This window comes from Crocuta crocuta, unplaced genomic scaffold (genome assembly GCF_008692635.1).
Source record: "Crocuta crocuta isolate KB4526 unplaced genomic scaffold, BGI_CrCroc_1.0 scaffold29, whole genome shotgun sequence".
Taxonomy (NCBI): Eukaryota; Metazoa; Chordata; class Mammalia; order Carnivora; family Hyaenidae; genus Crocuta; species Crocuta crocuta.
In genome coordinates this window covers 5750617-5762662 of record NW_027533280.1, presented here as the reverse complement: position 1 = coordinate 5762662, position 12046 = coordinate 5750617, and the positions used below count along the sequence as shown (strand labels likewise).

General features: G+C 50.1%; 1 protein-coding gene across 1 annotated transcript in view; it reads right to left on the bottom strand.

The window, feature by feature from the left end:
• Positions 1 to 10453, bottom strand: part of ALDH2 (aldehyde dehydrogenase 2 family member) — a 27517-nt gene extending 17064 nt beyond the window's left edge. The window contains exons 1-2 of the mRNA XM_077747914.1: positions 10255 to 10453; positions 349 to 453 (exon numbers count right to left, since the gene is read on the bottom strand). Of these exons, the coding sequence (XP_077604040.1) occupies positions 349 to 453; positions 10255 to 10377 (228 nt within the window). The 5' untranslated portion in view covers positions 10378 to 10453. The remainder of the gene's footprint in view (positions 1 to 348; positions 454 to 10254) is intronic.
• Positions 10454 to 12046: the final 1593 nt, after the last annotated feature.

The following is a 12046-nucleotide window of genomic DNA, read 5'->3' as shown; positions in this document are numbered from 1 at the left end:
CTTCGAGAGACAGAGGGAGAGAGAGCAGGAGAGAAGCAGAGAGAGGGAGGAAGACAGAGAATCCCAAGCAGGCTCTGTGCTGTCAGTGCAGAGCCCAGTGCAGGGCTCGAACTCAAGAACTGTGAGATCATGACTTGAGCCAAAACCAAGAGTCAGAGGCTTAACCAGCTGAGCCATCCTGCTTGAGTCTCAGTCTCTCTCTTTCTCTCTCTCTCTCTCTCTCTCTCTCTCTCTTTCTCTCTTTCTCTCCCTCCGCCTCTGCCCCTCCACTCTGTTCGCTTGCTCTCTAAAATAAAAATAAGCCATCCTTGCCCACCCCTGCCCTGAGGGTAAGTCACCCATTCTCACCTTGTCTCCTTCAGCTACCTGACAGATGACTTCTCCAGTGGATGGATTGACGGTGGGGAATGTCTTCTTGCTGACAGCGTCATGCCACTCATTGTTTATGAAGATCTACAGTGAAAAGGAAGAAGGTTCTCAGAACCGGCTCTCAACCCAACACTGACAACCAGTGATTTAAAAAAACAAACAAAAAAAATCAGAACAAACATGAATTAGCCTCAGAGTGATGTGACGGGAGGTTTAAAGCCCAGCCTTGGGGACCATCAAGTTGGAACGCCCACTCTGCCAAATGACTTCAGGTAAGTTCTTGACCTTGGTTTCCCTGATGTGAGAAAGGAAGGGAATGCACTCCTACCCTATCAGTTATCTGTCTCCATTGTTGTGTCACATCTCAAAACTCAAGCAGCTTACATGATTTGTTACCATCTCACAGTCATGCCCCCTGACTGGACTCCGCTAGTGGGTTCACCTGGGCTCCCGCAGGGGCTGGCCGAGCAAGGGTACCTGGGGCTGGCTGCACAGGACGGCTCTGCACCTGCGCCCGGCACCGCGCGTCTGCTTGAGGCCTCCTGACTCCGTGGCAGACATGAGCTAGTCAGCTTTCTCACATGACAGCTGGCCTCCCCAGGCCCTGTTCCAAGGGACCCAGGCAGAAGCTGAAAGGCTTCCTGAGATCCAGCTTGGGAAGTCACAAGGCCTCATTTCTGCCACCAGACTCCACTGGTCAGTGTGAGTCACGGGCCCCGTCCAGATCTCAGGGAAAGGAAGGAGCCTTCACACCTTGAGGGGAGAAGCAACGAATTTGCAGCCACCTTTCCTCTCCCACACTACTGCACAGGGCTGTCATTCAGTGAATATTTAGTGAATGCCAGACCCCGTCCTGAGGCTGAGGACACAGTAGAAGCCCAACCCAGTAAGGACTTCTGTCTCGTAGAGCTGGTGTTCCCGTGGGCACAGACAGTAGGGAAGCAATCAAATACACAAGGCAACCTCAGACTGCACTGGCAGGTACAGGGGCAAAATCAGGATCCAGAGAGTACTACTGAAGTGGGGGAAGATAGGGAACTCCAGCTGGGAGGGACAGGAGGGTCTCTCTGAGGAGCAGATATTTCACTTGAGCCCTGACTGATGAAAAGGAGCCGGCCACAGGAAGAATGGGAGAAAAAGCAGTCCAGGCAGTAGGAACTGCAAGTGCAAAGGCCCTGGAGTCGGAAGATGTCTGGTGCATTTGAGAAAAAACATAAGTGGCCAGAGTTACTGGGGAGCCAAGAAGGACTTGCTAGAAGATGGGAGGGTGGGTCCTGTGACGCTCTTAGATCAGCGCCTGGCAGCAAGTGCTGTTTTGCCGTTCTAACAGCAACCAAGTCAAGAAAGACCCTATGCTGGTTTAATGAAATCAGTGGCAGGGAGATGGAAGCCTCTTCATTCACTCAGAGAAAGGATCCTTACCCAAAGCTGCTTGATTAAGTGCCAAAATTTACTCTCTACTTCTAAGAGCCGGGCGATGACCTCAAGGGAGAACAGGGAAGAGATCTCCCAGCAAGCTGTCTCCCCACCCCCCAGGCTGGGGAAGCTGGGGGACGGGGGGGTTGTCACTTTACCAGGACTGAGCAAACATCACAGTCAGGGTGACCATCAGTCCAAGGCCACTCTGCCTTCCTTCCTCAGGGGTTCTCCTTGTCCCCGACATCCGAGAATGGCCTGGCTCTGGCTTAAGACCCTGAGGAGTCATCTCCAGTTACTCAGGCCACAGTCCAGGATCACAAACACCACCAGGCCACCAGGCAAAGCGTGGAGTTTGGCTCGTGCCAGGGTCCGGGGAGGCCTGGTCCAGTCAAGGGCAGGGTCAGGACGGGCACCGGATGAATCGGGCTCTCTGCTGTGTCACAAGGGGCAAGGCATTTCAGCTCCCCCTGCTTTCGCTTCCTCGTCTGCAGGGTGGCCCTCATCACAAGGCACGTGAGGGTTTCAAGCGTATGCACCGAGCTTCGTGTGGAGTAAGCGTGCATCGCTGGTGCCGGTGGGACTGGAAGCAGGAAGGAGCGGTTAGGAAAGGGTCTGCCAGGGGTCGCTTTCCCGGGCTCAGATTTGGTCCTTTGCACAATCCCTGCCCCGCCATCAGGGTGGAATCTGCAGCTGTGCACCTAAGTAAGGGCTCTTGGCATCTGGCAGGAGCACGTAGGTAAACAGCAGCCGGAGGCTTTGGAAGTATGTTTGTGTGGTTTTGCATTAGGTGATTGATCATTAATCTGGAGGGAATCTGAGGTCTTTATTGCCAAGAAGCAGGCAATGGGTAGTTTCCAGTGGAGGCAAGGGATGTGGGTGGCCCTGAGTTCAAGCTGGATACGGCCACGGCCGGCCATGCCCTACACACGTGCCTCCCTTGGAATCAGCTTCCTTCAGTCAGAGCCCAGGTCTGCCTTCAAGGAGGTCAGAACTCCTGTTTCCTAATCTCCGTCTTCATGGTTTACGTACTGGCCAACCGCGGATTTGATTTTGAGGTTGTATTCTCAGTGGCGTAAAATGCACCCACCTCTAAGCCACAAAGAATCTGGAATCTTGCTTCTACCCCTCACAGGCTGTGACCTTGGGCTAGTCCCTTCACTTCCTCAGTGCTTCATAGGTCCCCGGGGAGAATGTGTGTGGGGCAGATGTGAGGATTAAATGTGACAAGGGGTGTAAAGCCTTGAAGCCAGGAGCCGCACACAGTGGCTCTCACCACAGCAGTCACTCCAGATCCTGCACGCCCTCAGGTTAAAGATGTTTAGGATTTTAGGGTTACTCCCTGTACCACAGCATACTAAAATCAGTTTGTCCTGAAAAAGTTTTCATTGTTATTTTGCAAAGATCAGGAAGTAGAAAGCAGAGGTGGGCCAGTCAGCTGCTCTCCTAGCCCTCACTCCCTCCTCCCTGGGCAGGGCCCACACTGTCCCTCGGATCCTAGACTAGAACCCTGGGAAGACCATGCCCTGGCACCTATTTGCCTTTCAGAGCCCTGAATTTGCTGGGTCACTTTCCACTGTTGAATTTGCAACAATCCATCTTCCCGTCAAACTGATCCAGTAAGCCAGAATCTGCCTAGCAGGAGCCTAGAATTTTCCTTCTGTTTAGATCTCCATTTCCCTCCTCCTAGAGCCAGACTTCAGTGGCCTCCCTGACCTGCCCCCCCATTGGGGACAATGAGTTTCTGCCACAGTTCTGCTCCGAGCAAGGAGAGCTTCACAGCAATTTCATTTATGTTAAACACAAGGGCAGACATCAGGCCAAATGTTTCATAATCTCTTGGCCCAAAACCCAAAGCTTCACTTCTCTAACAGGCTTAACTCTTTCGGGGGAGGAGAGGGGTGCCCCCAGCTCATACTTCTTCATTCGAGTTTCTAGAAGCAGAGCAACATGCAGAGTGATATCCTCGTAACATCAGGAGCCGACACTTTGAATCTGGACTGCTGGCAAATTCACAGAGTTTCTCCATCAATGTGCTGTATTTTCTACACATTTTAGTAAATACATCTCCCTTCATTTGACACAAGTTGGGATTCACTCCTCCATGCAGTCTCAAGTTTGTTTAACAGAGTGCCATCACCATGCTGAGCACGGAGTGAAAAAGCATCCTGGTTCCTTGAGCTACAAAGTCCTGGGGAGGAGAGACGCAATCCACAGACCAAGCGAGAAGCAGAAACAAACAGGCGACAGTGAGAAACAGATCGGGAAGTCATCAGGCACCTGAGGGGGAACCTGAAGGAAGAGCTTGGGGACAGGAAGAACCAAAAGGGCCCCGAGGCTGCAGAGTGAGGGGGCGGGGCAGCAGAGGGGCTCTGGATCCCAGCAGCGCTGGGGTTAGGGGTGCCGAGACTACAGGACGCACGTGCGAACAGACCACGGTTTATATAACCATTTCCTACACGTGCGCTATTCCCAACAATGCTGCGGCAGCAAACATCCTTGGACGTGGACCTTTGTCAACTCGGGACAGACTGCTGTATAGACAGCGGAACTGCAAGAGAAGTTGGGGCAGGACAGCAGAGCTGGGAGCCCAGGGCGGAGGCCTAGCCAAGGTGAAGACAGAACATTATTCCAATGCTACCTCCACCCCATGGCAGTGGACAGACATAATCTGCCCAAGGTCTCCAGTAATAGGCTAAATGGTGTTCAGTAGCTCCAGTTTACAGGATGCGTTCTAGAAGGATTTTAATTCAAGGTTTGATGGATGAAAGAACTGGGGATCTGTTAGCTGGGAAACGTGCATCCCTGGAATATGTTACTTTCCCCAAGCGTGAGGGAGCAGAGGGGGTGGGTCTCTGTCATGGGGAGACTCCTGCTGGCATCTGCTGTTCAGGGACAATTAGGTAACTTCTGTCCGATAAGAAAGCAGATGCTGTCTTTTGTATCACAAGACCCTGAGAAGATAAGTTCAAGACAAACACTGAACGCCATGCACATTCACATTTCTCCACACGATCCTCTAGAAACCTCGGGGTCAGTTTAGTTTTAAGGCCAGAGACCCCAGCCCTCTCCTCCCCTCCTCAGCCCCCAGGGCCTTTCCTTGTGCATTCCTGGAATTTGTCACCACTTCCACGATGGGAGGCTTGGTTCTATGGTGGACTGGGTGGGCTGTTTGCCATGCAGGCATGGGTCAGTTGGTTGGTGTTCTCTGGGCTTATGATTTGGCAACACCTGTCTTGCTGCAATCACTCCCCTTGGGCAATTTTAGCGCTCCCTGCCTGTCTCCACATTCTTATTCCCATTAACTCCCAAATGCTCTGAAAATGCCTCTCTTAAGTGGAAATACTGCGTTCCCATCCCTTGCTACTGGAACACAAAATTATAAACAGAGTCTCATAAATGCAACCATTCATGCCTTGAATAAATATTTACTGAGCAGCAATTATATTCTGATCTCGGTGCTAGGCGCTGGGTATACACATGTGAACACAAACACGGCACCTCCCTTCTGATTTCAAATATTCAAAGTCAGTTGTCCCTTAAATATCTGCATCCTTGTTTGACCACAGGGCCTGGTCATGAGGCAACACTGCATATGGCTAAGGGCATGCATGTCAGAGTTGAGCCTTGGTTTCATACTTGCTGCTTAATGTGAATGTGACCTCCTTGAGCCTCAGTTTCCTCATCTGTAAGATGAGGTACTAGAATACCCGGTTCACACAGTTGATGGAGGGACGAAAGGTGAAAACCTAGTTACACGTCCTCAGCACAGGACCCGACAGATCCCAAGTGATCTGTGATCATGATTATTCAATTGGGACATGTCCGCATGTCCGCAGCACATATACCTGTCCTTTTAATTTGACCTCAATACCACACACAAGCGTTCTGTAACTCAGTGTGTTTCCACAGATTCTGGGGAGGCAGGCGGTAATCAAAAGCATTTGTGTTCATTTAAAATAGAACTGTTGTTAGAAGCAGAAGAACCTACGTAGGTCTGGTAAAACCCTCTGACTCTCTGGGTTGCCTGAATCTATTATTTATACAAAAGATCTTAAAACTCCTACACAAGCCATAAAACCAGTATGATCAGTGTGGAGATGTTTCACTTGATTCATTCAGCATAAAAGCCACTTGAAACCACTGCTTAGCCCAACACAGGTTTTAGCTCATTATATAGGACTCTCCCAAGGAAAACAAGGAAAATCAAATTCCTATTCTATATATATTACCTGTTGGCAGTGATTATCTGCTCATATGGGATAATCCGAGGCCTGTCACTTTCTTTTTTTTATATTTGCTTACAGGCTACTTACTTTAAAGAAACAAAACATTTAAATAAAGCCAAAGTTCCCTACGATCACTACCTGCAAGCAGATTCCCTATGCAGCCCTCCCGACCACCCCCCTCCACGCCCCACGGCACTCTCCACCCTCACACCAATGAGCATTTTCCTTCCTATACATTTTTATACACTTTATATGGAGGTAGGTCTATTCACATTCAATGTAAAGTTTGGGGGAGTTTTAATTAGTTTCATATCTGCAGAACCCTAGACCTTTCCCCCCCTTGAAACATTCATTGTTTTTGAGGCCCATTATTCATACAGCTCCAGCTAGTTCCTATAACTACCACACACATTGAATTATTCCTCCTCGTAACTATAACATATGTTGTTCATCTGTTTCCCTATGGATGGCAAGCTGGCTTCTTAAGTTTTTTGCTAATATAAACTATGTGACAGTGAACATCTGTGCATGCCTATATATTTTCCAGTGAGTTTCTACCTCACAGACCTCTGGAATGCTTGACTTTTTGTACTGAGGATGTATTAATATTATAATCAGAAAATTTTATACAGGGAGATCCTGTCTTAATTTCCTTTTTGTCAGTTCTCCCTTTAGTTCCTGAGTGCTGTGGTCAAGAAGCTAAGAATAGAAGACACAAACTTAATTCACCCCAAACCTCCATTTCAGCTTGACCACAACCTAACTCAACCCTTCAGGAAATAAGTTACAACTGCAACAGCACCCACATAAAGCAGTTACCTCACATTATCTTGTAAGCTCAACAGCATCACTGTTCTCCCAGCTTTTACTTACGGCTAAATAAATATGGAGCCACAGGGAGCCCCGAGTGGGGCATTTGCTAAGGGATGTATCAGGATGACCCCACTTCATCCTCACAGCAGCCCAATGATGTATATGGGATGTCTACCCCATTGTACAGATGTGATAGCTGAGGTACAGAGTTAAATAGTTGTACCATGCTCCATATCGCCCTCTTCCCTGCCTTATTTTTCTCTACAGCACTGACTGCCTTGGCCATATTATGTGTTGCACTTATTTGTCTGTCTCCACCATCGAGGCCACAAGCTTCCCACAGGCAGGGATTCCTGTCTGTTTTGTTTATTGGAACTGGGAGTACTCAGGAAATGTCTGTTGAATGAATGAACCTGCCCAAATCAGCACTAACCAGTGACAGGTAGTCTGAGTCCAGAGCACAACATGGTATCTAACAATATTTTCATCTTCATTATTATTATCAACCAACATGGAGAGTCAGGAAGACAGCAGCCTAGGAGGATCCTGGGCTCACCTTGTCCCATAGACATACCAGAATAACAGCTACACCTGTGCACCTAACTCGGAAAACGACCTCCGGACTGGTAAAACTGACTTTCCACAGTTCATCATAAAGAGGAGGCCACGCTGAAAAGGCAGGAAGGGCAGGGACACAGTTGGGCACCAAACCCCTGGCGAGACTCCCACAAACAGGAAGGACACCACAAGCGCAGAGAAGCAAAACCGAGAGATTAGGCCCTACGCCAGGCAGGCCAGGCACTAACGACTAACACTGGGAAGACAAGTCCCCATAATGTCGACCGTGAAAAGCAGTGCAGCTTGACCTCGGGAGCTTTGAAAATCCACATGGCTTAACTTGGGGTATTTTATTATCAACCAACGTGAACTGGTGATGTTGAAGATAAAAGTATTAGTCACACTCCATCCAGAGAGGTTACTTTGCTAAAGCCACAGTCCCTTGGGTTTTCCTTTAAGTTGTCTTCCCAGATCTTAGTTAGTCTCCAAGTCAGGAAAGAAAAGAAGAATGAAAAATGAAAATCAGTTTGTGGACAGAGGTGTGTCCCTGAAACTGCCAAGGATAAGAAACGTTGGTCTTCAAGAAGCCTGGCCATCATCAGCTTCCTCTGCAGGTCCCTGCTCGTGAGCTGGGGAAGGAGAACATGTCCTAAAATCGTCCTAACCTCACCAGTAAATCTACCCCCCCTGCAGCCTCGCCCAAGACAGGTAGAGGCAAGAGGAAAATGGACCAAACCACACCCCTCATCCTCTTTCAGATTGAGAAGAGGTGGCAAGGAGACCTGTTGCCTGGGCCCCTCTCACCCAGCCAGATGAGACCCTACAAGCCCGAAGTACAACACTCCCCCAAAAGCCCAAACATCTCCCCCACCCCAGATGCCCTTGGCAAGAACACCGTCTATCAGAAGAACTCCTTTTTGGGGAAACTCAACTCTAGAATAGCTGAATGAACTTCAAGGATCCAGCAACACCCTGGGAAATGTCCAGGAGTGTGATCTAGTTTGTACCTAGAGCCCTGACTCCTAGAGACACACAGTTCAGATAAGGCTTGAGCATGCCGCCAGCAGTTGAGCAACAACTTAACACTGAAAACAGCCCAAGGAACTCTGAGCCAGTTCCAGCATGATGGGGTGCTTTGCAACATTTGGGAAGAATAAACAAGATACAAACGTACTGCTTGAAAAAGAAGGGTCAGGTACACTGTTCAATGAGACAGTGCTTCAGTATGGTAAGTGCTAGCATCTCATTTATGTAAAAAAAAAAAATCTGGTGCATGCTCGCTCATGCGGGTGCGCGGACACACACACACAGAGAAAATGCAAGATCACAGACTGTGTTAACGGTGCTCTTGGGGAGAGTGAGAGGGGGTCTTGGGGAAGTTTTACCGTACTCTGCATTTTTACAGCAAGCAAGTGTGCCTTTTATGATCTTAAAAAATGTGATAAAGAAAAGCACCTGTGGGGAGATTTCACTTTTTCCCCAACTTACATCCCCAGACTAAATCTAGAGAGCGAGACCCGTGCTATCTACAAGTCCCACGTGCATGTTCATTTGAATGTCATTCCCTCACCTGCATGTGACCACAGAAGAGGAAGACCTTAATTAGATCTTGTGCCACAAAGGCTTAGGATGCTGATACCTTTCCCTTAGGGAAATTTCTGCATGATCTTTTTGATGTTCAAGTCTTACAAGCATGTGCTCCTCATTAAGCAGCCTACCAAAAGAAGAAGAGCTGCTGCATTTGGGACTTGTGTGATGCAAAAGGAATTTTATCTGTTTTTATTGCCTCGTGAATGACCATTTGTAACACTCCTTCCAATCACACAGGTGTGCCTTCAGCCATCCCCTGTGCACAGATCTGCAGCGCCGCTCCGGACCAGACAAGCAGGTCCACAGTTGACAAGTTGTTGGCCAGGGACTGGCTCTATAGCACCCTACGCCAACCTAACTGGGCCATTATAAGGATTAAAGGACACGAACAGTGGCAGGTGCAAAGGCTGTGCACAGAGAATCGGCGCTGTCACTGCTGTAAGTGCTTGCTAAGTGCATGAGGCCCCGGGCTTACCCTCTGACCCACTTCCCACTTTACGGAAGAAACTGAAGCCCACAGTTTCTTGCACCTACAAAACACTCTTTTCATAATGATTTCCTTCTCTGTGAATTCCAGCATGTTACCCAAAGTCAAAGATCAAAAGAGAAAAGATTCCAAAGTCCTGCTGGTGCAAGGAATTGGCCTCCGGGAATCTGTGTTACCCTGGAAAAGCCTCTCCCTTGGTTTGCTGGAAGACAGCCAGCTCCTTGGGAGGCCCAGACACCATTGGGGGGGTTTGCACCCCACAAACAGAGGTTTCGCACCGTTTCCGAATTCCCAGCAGTGGACCTGGGTTCTCCCTGCCTGCAGCCTCGCCTTTTCCTTAGGGAATGGGTGAACTTTGGCTGAAAAGGACCTTTCCTTTTCTAGTTTTTCCGTTTGGACCTCCTTGGACGCGGGGACGAATTAAGGATTCAGAAATGACCACGGAAAAGACAGATAAGCTCCTGCCAAGAGGGACTCTGGTGGACACATCGTCAGGGTGGGTGGTGGTGAGGGCCCTGTGCAGACACTGCGGCGACTAAGAGGTTGGGAGTTGGGGGGGGGATGGAACCCCGAGAGTTGCCGCAGGAGAGCGGACGGCGACCGGACGAAAACAAGTAGCCAAAGTCACAACTGGATAAAGAAACGCGGAGGGAGGCGGGCTGTCAGAGGCGGTGAAGGAGCCAAACCGCTGGNGGCCGCCTGGGTAATTTGGAGCCCGAAGAGGTTCAGGGCCTTCCCATCCGGCGAGCTCCGTCTCCCCGAGAGAACAAAGCCCCGGCCCAGCGGCCTCACCTGGTTGTAGAGGACTTCAGGCTGCTGGTTGGGGGCCGGTACCGCCTGGGTGGCGGCGGCCGACAGGAGGCGGCGGCCCAGGCGGGGCCCGAGACGGGCGGCGGCGGCGGCGGCGCGCAACATGCTGCGGTGGGAGCGGGCGCGCGGGGACCGATGCTGGGACAACGTGAGCCGGGTGGCCGGCCGGTGGAGGGAGTAGGGGGGTCAGAGCAACCGCGACCTCTCCCCGCCCCCGGCGCGGCCGCCAATGGGCAGGCGCGAGGCGGGGCCGGGGGGGGCGTGTCTGCCACTTCCCCGGGGCCCCCGCGGAGCTGCCCCTGGGCCTACTGCCTACGCCTTACCCATCCCACCCAAGGCCCTGGACTGATCCCCCTCCGCGCCCCCTTTGTGCACTCCCCGCGCCGGCGCCGGGTGTATGTACTAACCCGACCTTGCGAATTCAGCGCCCATTGAATCCCTATGTGTGCCTGAACCCTAATGTGGACAGGCCTGATCCGGAGCGAGCCTGGCCCTGACTTCTGGGGGCTACACTCTGTAGGGAGAGACAGACCTTAAACCAAGCAGGAAGTAATTTCAGAAAGGGGTGAGGAATGTGAAGGAAACGAATAGAGTGAAGACAGTAGGAGCAGAGAGCACTGCTTTAAGTCCTGTGGTCAGGAAGTGACATGTGAGACCCGAACTGTTTTCAGAAGGTCTTATAGGCAGTGGTGAAGAGTTCACAGAAGGGTGACTTGCTTAATTTGCATCTTAAACTCAACTGGTTTCTCATTCTATGGAGAACGGACAAGAGAGCAGGGTTGGAGGCAAGGATCTTGCAAACTGTTTAATTCCAGGGATATCCTGGAGCTGGACAGTGGGGAGACAGGAATCAGAGGAGGTTTGCTAGGAAAGGGCGATGGATGCAGGGTCTGATGTGGGCATGTCATTCCAGATAATATCAGCAAAAGCAGGAGGAGGAGGTGAAGAAACCTGGCAGAAAGAGCTGGGCTGTGCCAAGAGAAGTGTGTTTTGACAGCAGAGAAGCAGAGGAAAGGGGCACATGTAGGCAGCAGGTGTCTGCGTTGCTAAAGAGGTTGACCAATGCCCAGGGATCACATACCAGGGAGAGGTGTTGATCCAAGGTCTTAAGGAGACTCAGTGTGTGTGTGTGTGTGTGTGTGTGTGTGTGTGTGTTTTGCTTGGCTTTGCTTTGAAGAGCTAACATGATATCAAAAGGATAAAGAAATATTTAACAGAGCTCCTATAACAGGTATGCCATGGAGTTCCAGTAAGAAAGCACAATAAGGTCCCTGTTCACATTGAGTTTCACACAGATGTTCCCCTCCAGACAGAAGCTTAGGGACCCAGGCTCTGTTCTTTGTATGACCCTGATGTGCATACGTGATTCCCAAAGTCACCCTGGAGCTCAGTGTCATTTCAGACACCCACAGGAGAAGAAAGCATTAAAGATGGCACATGGGAAGTTGTTATGACTGAGACTGTTTCATCGGCTAGAATTCAGTCACTTGGTCATTCCTCCAAATAAAGGAGTCTGGGAAATGAGCCGTGTGCCCAGGAAGAGGGGACATTAAGTTTGGAGTAAGCTGCAGAGATAAACTAAAAAGTGAACCGACTGCCCTCTTTTGTGAATGCAGCACTCAGCCCCCACTTCCCCTTCTTCAAGACATCTTGTTTTTTTTCTCCTAATATGTGTGGGAGATAGTTCTGCACCCACACACAAGGAAGGTGCCTCCGTTCTCTTTAACGGTTACACAGAATTCCATTGGATTCATGTACCATTTTTATTTAATCC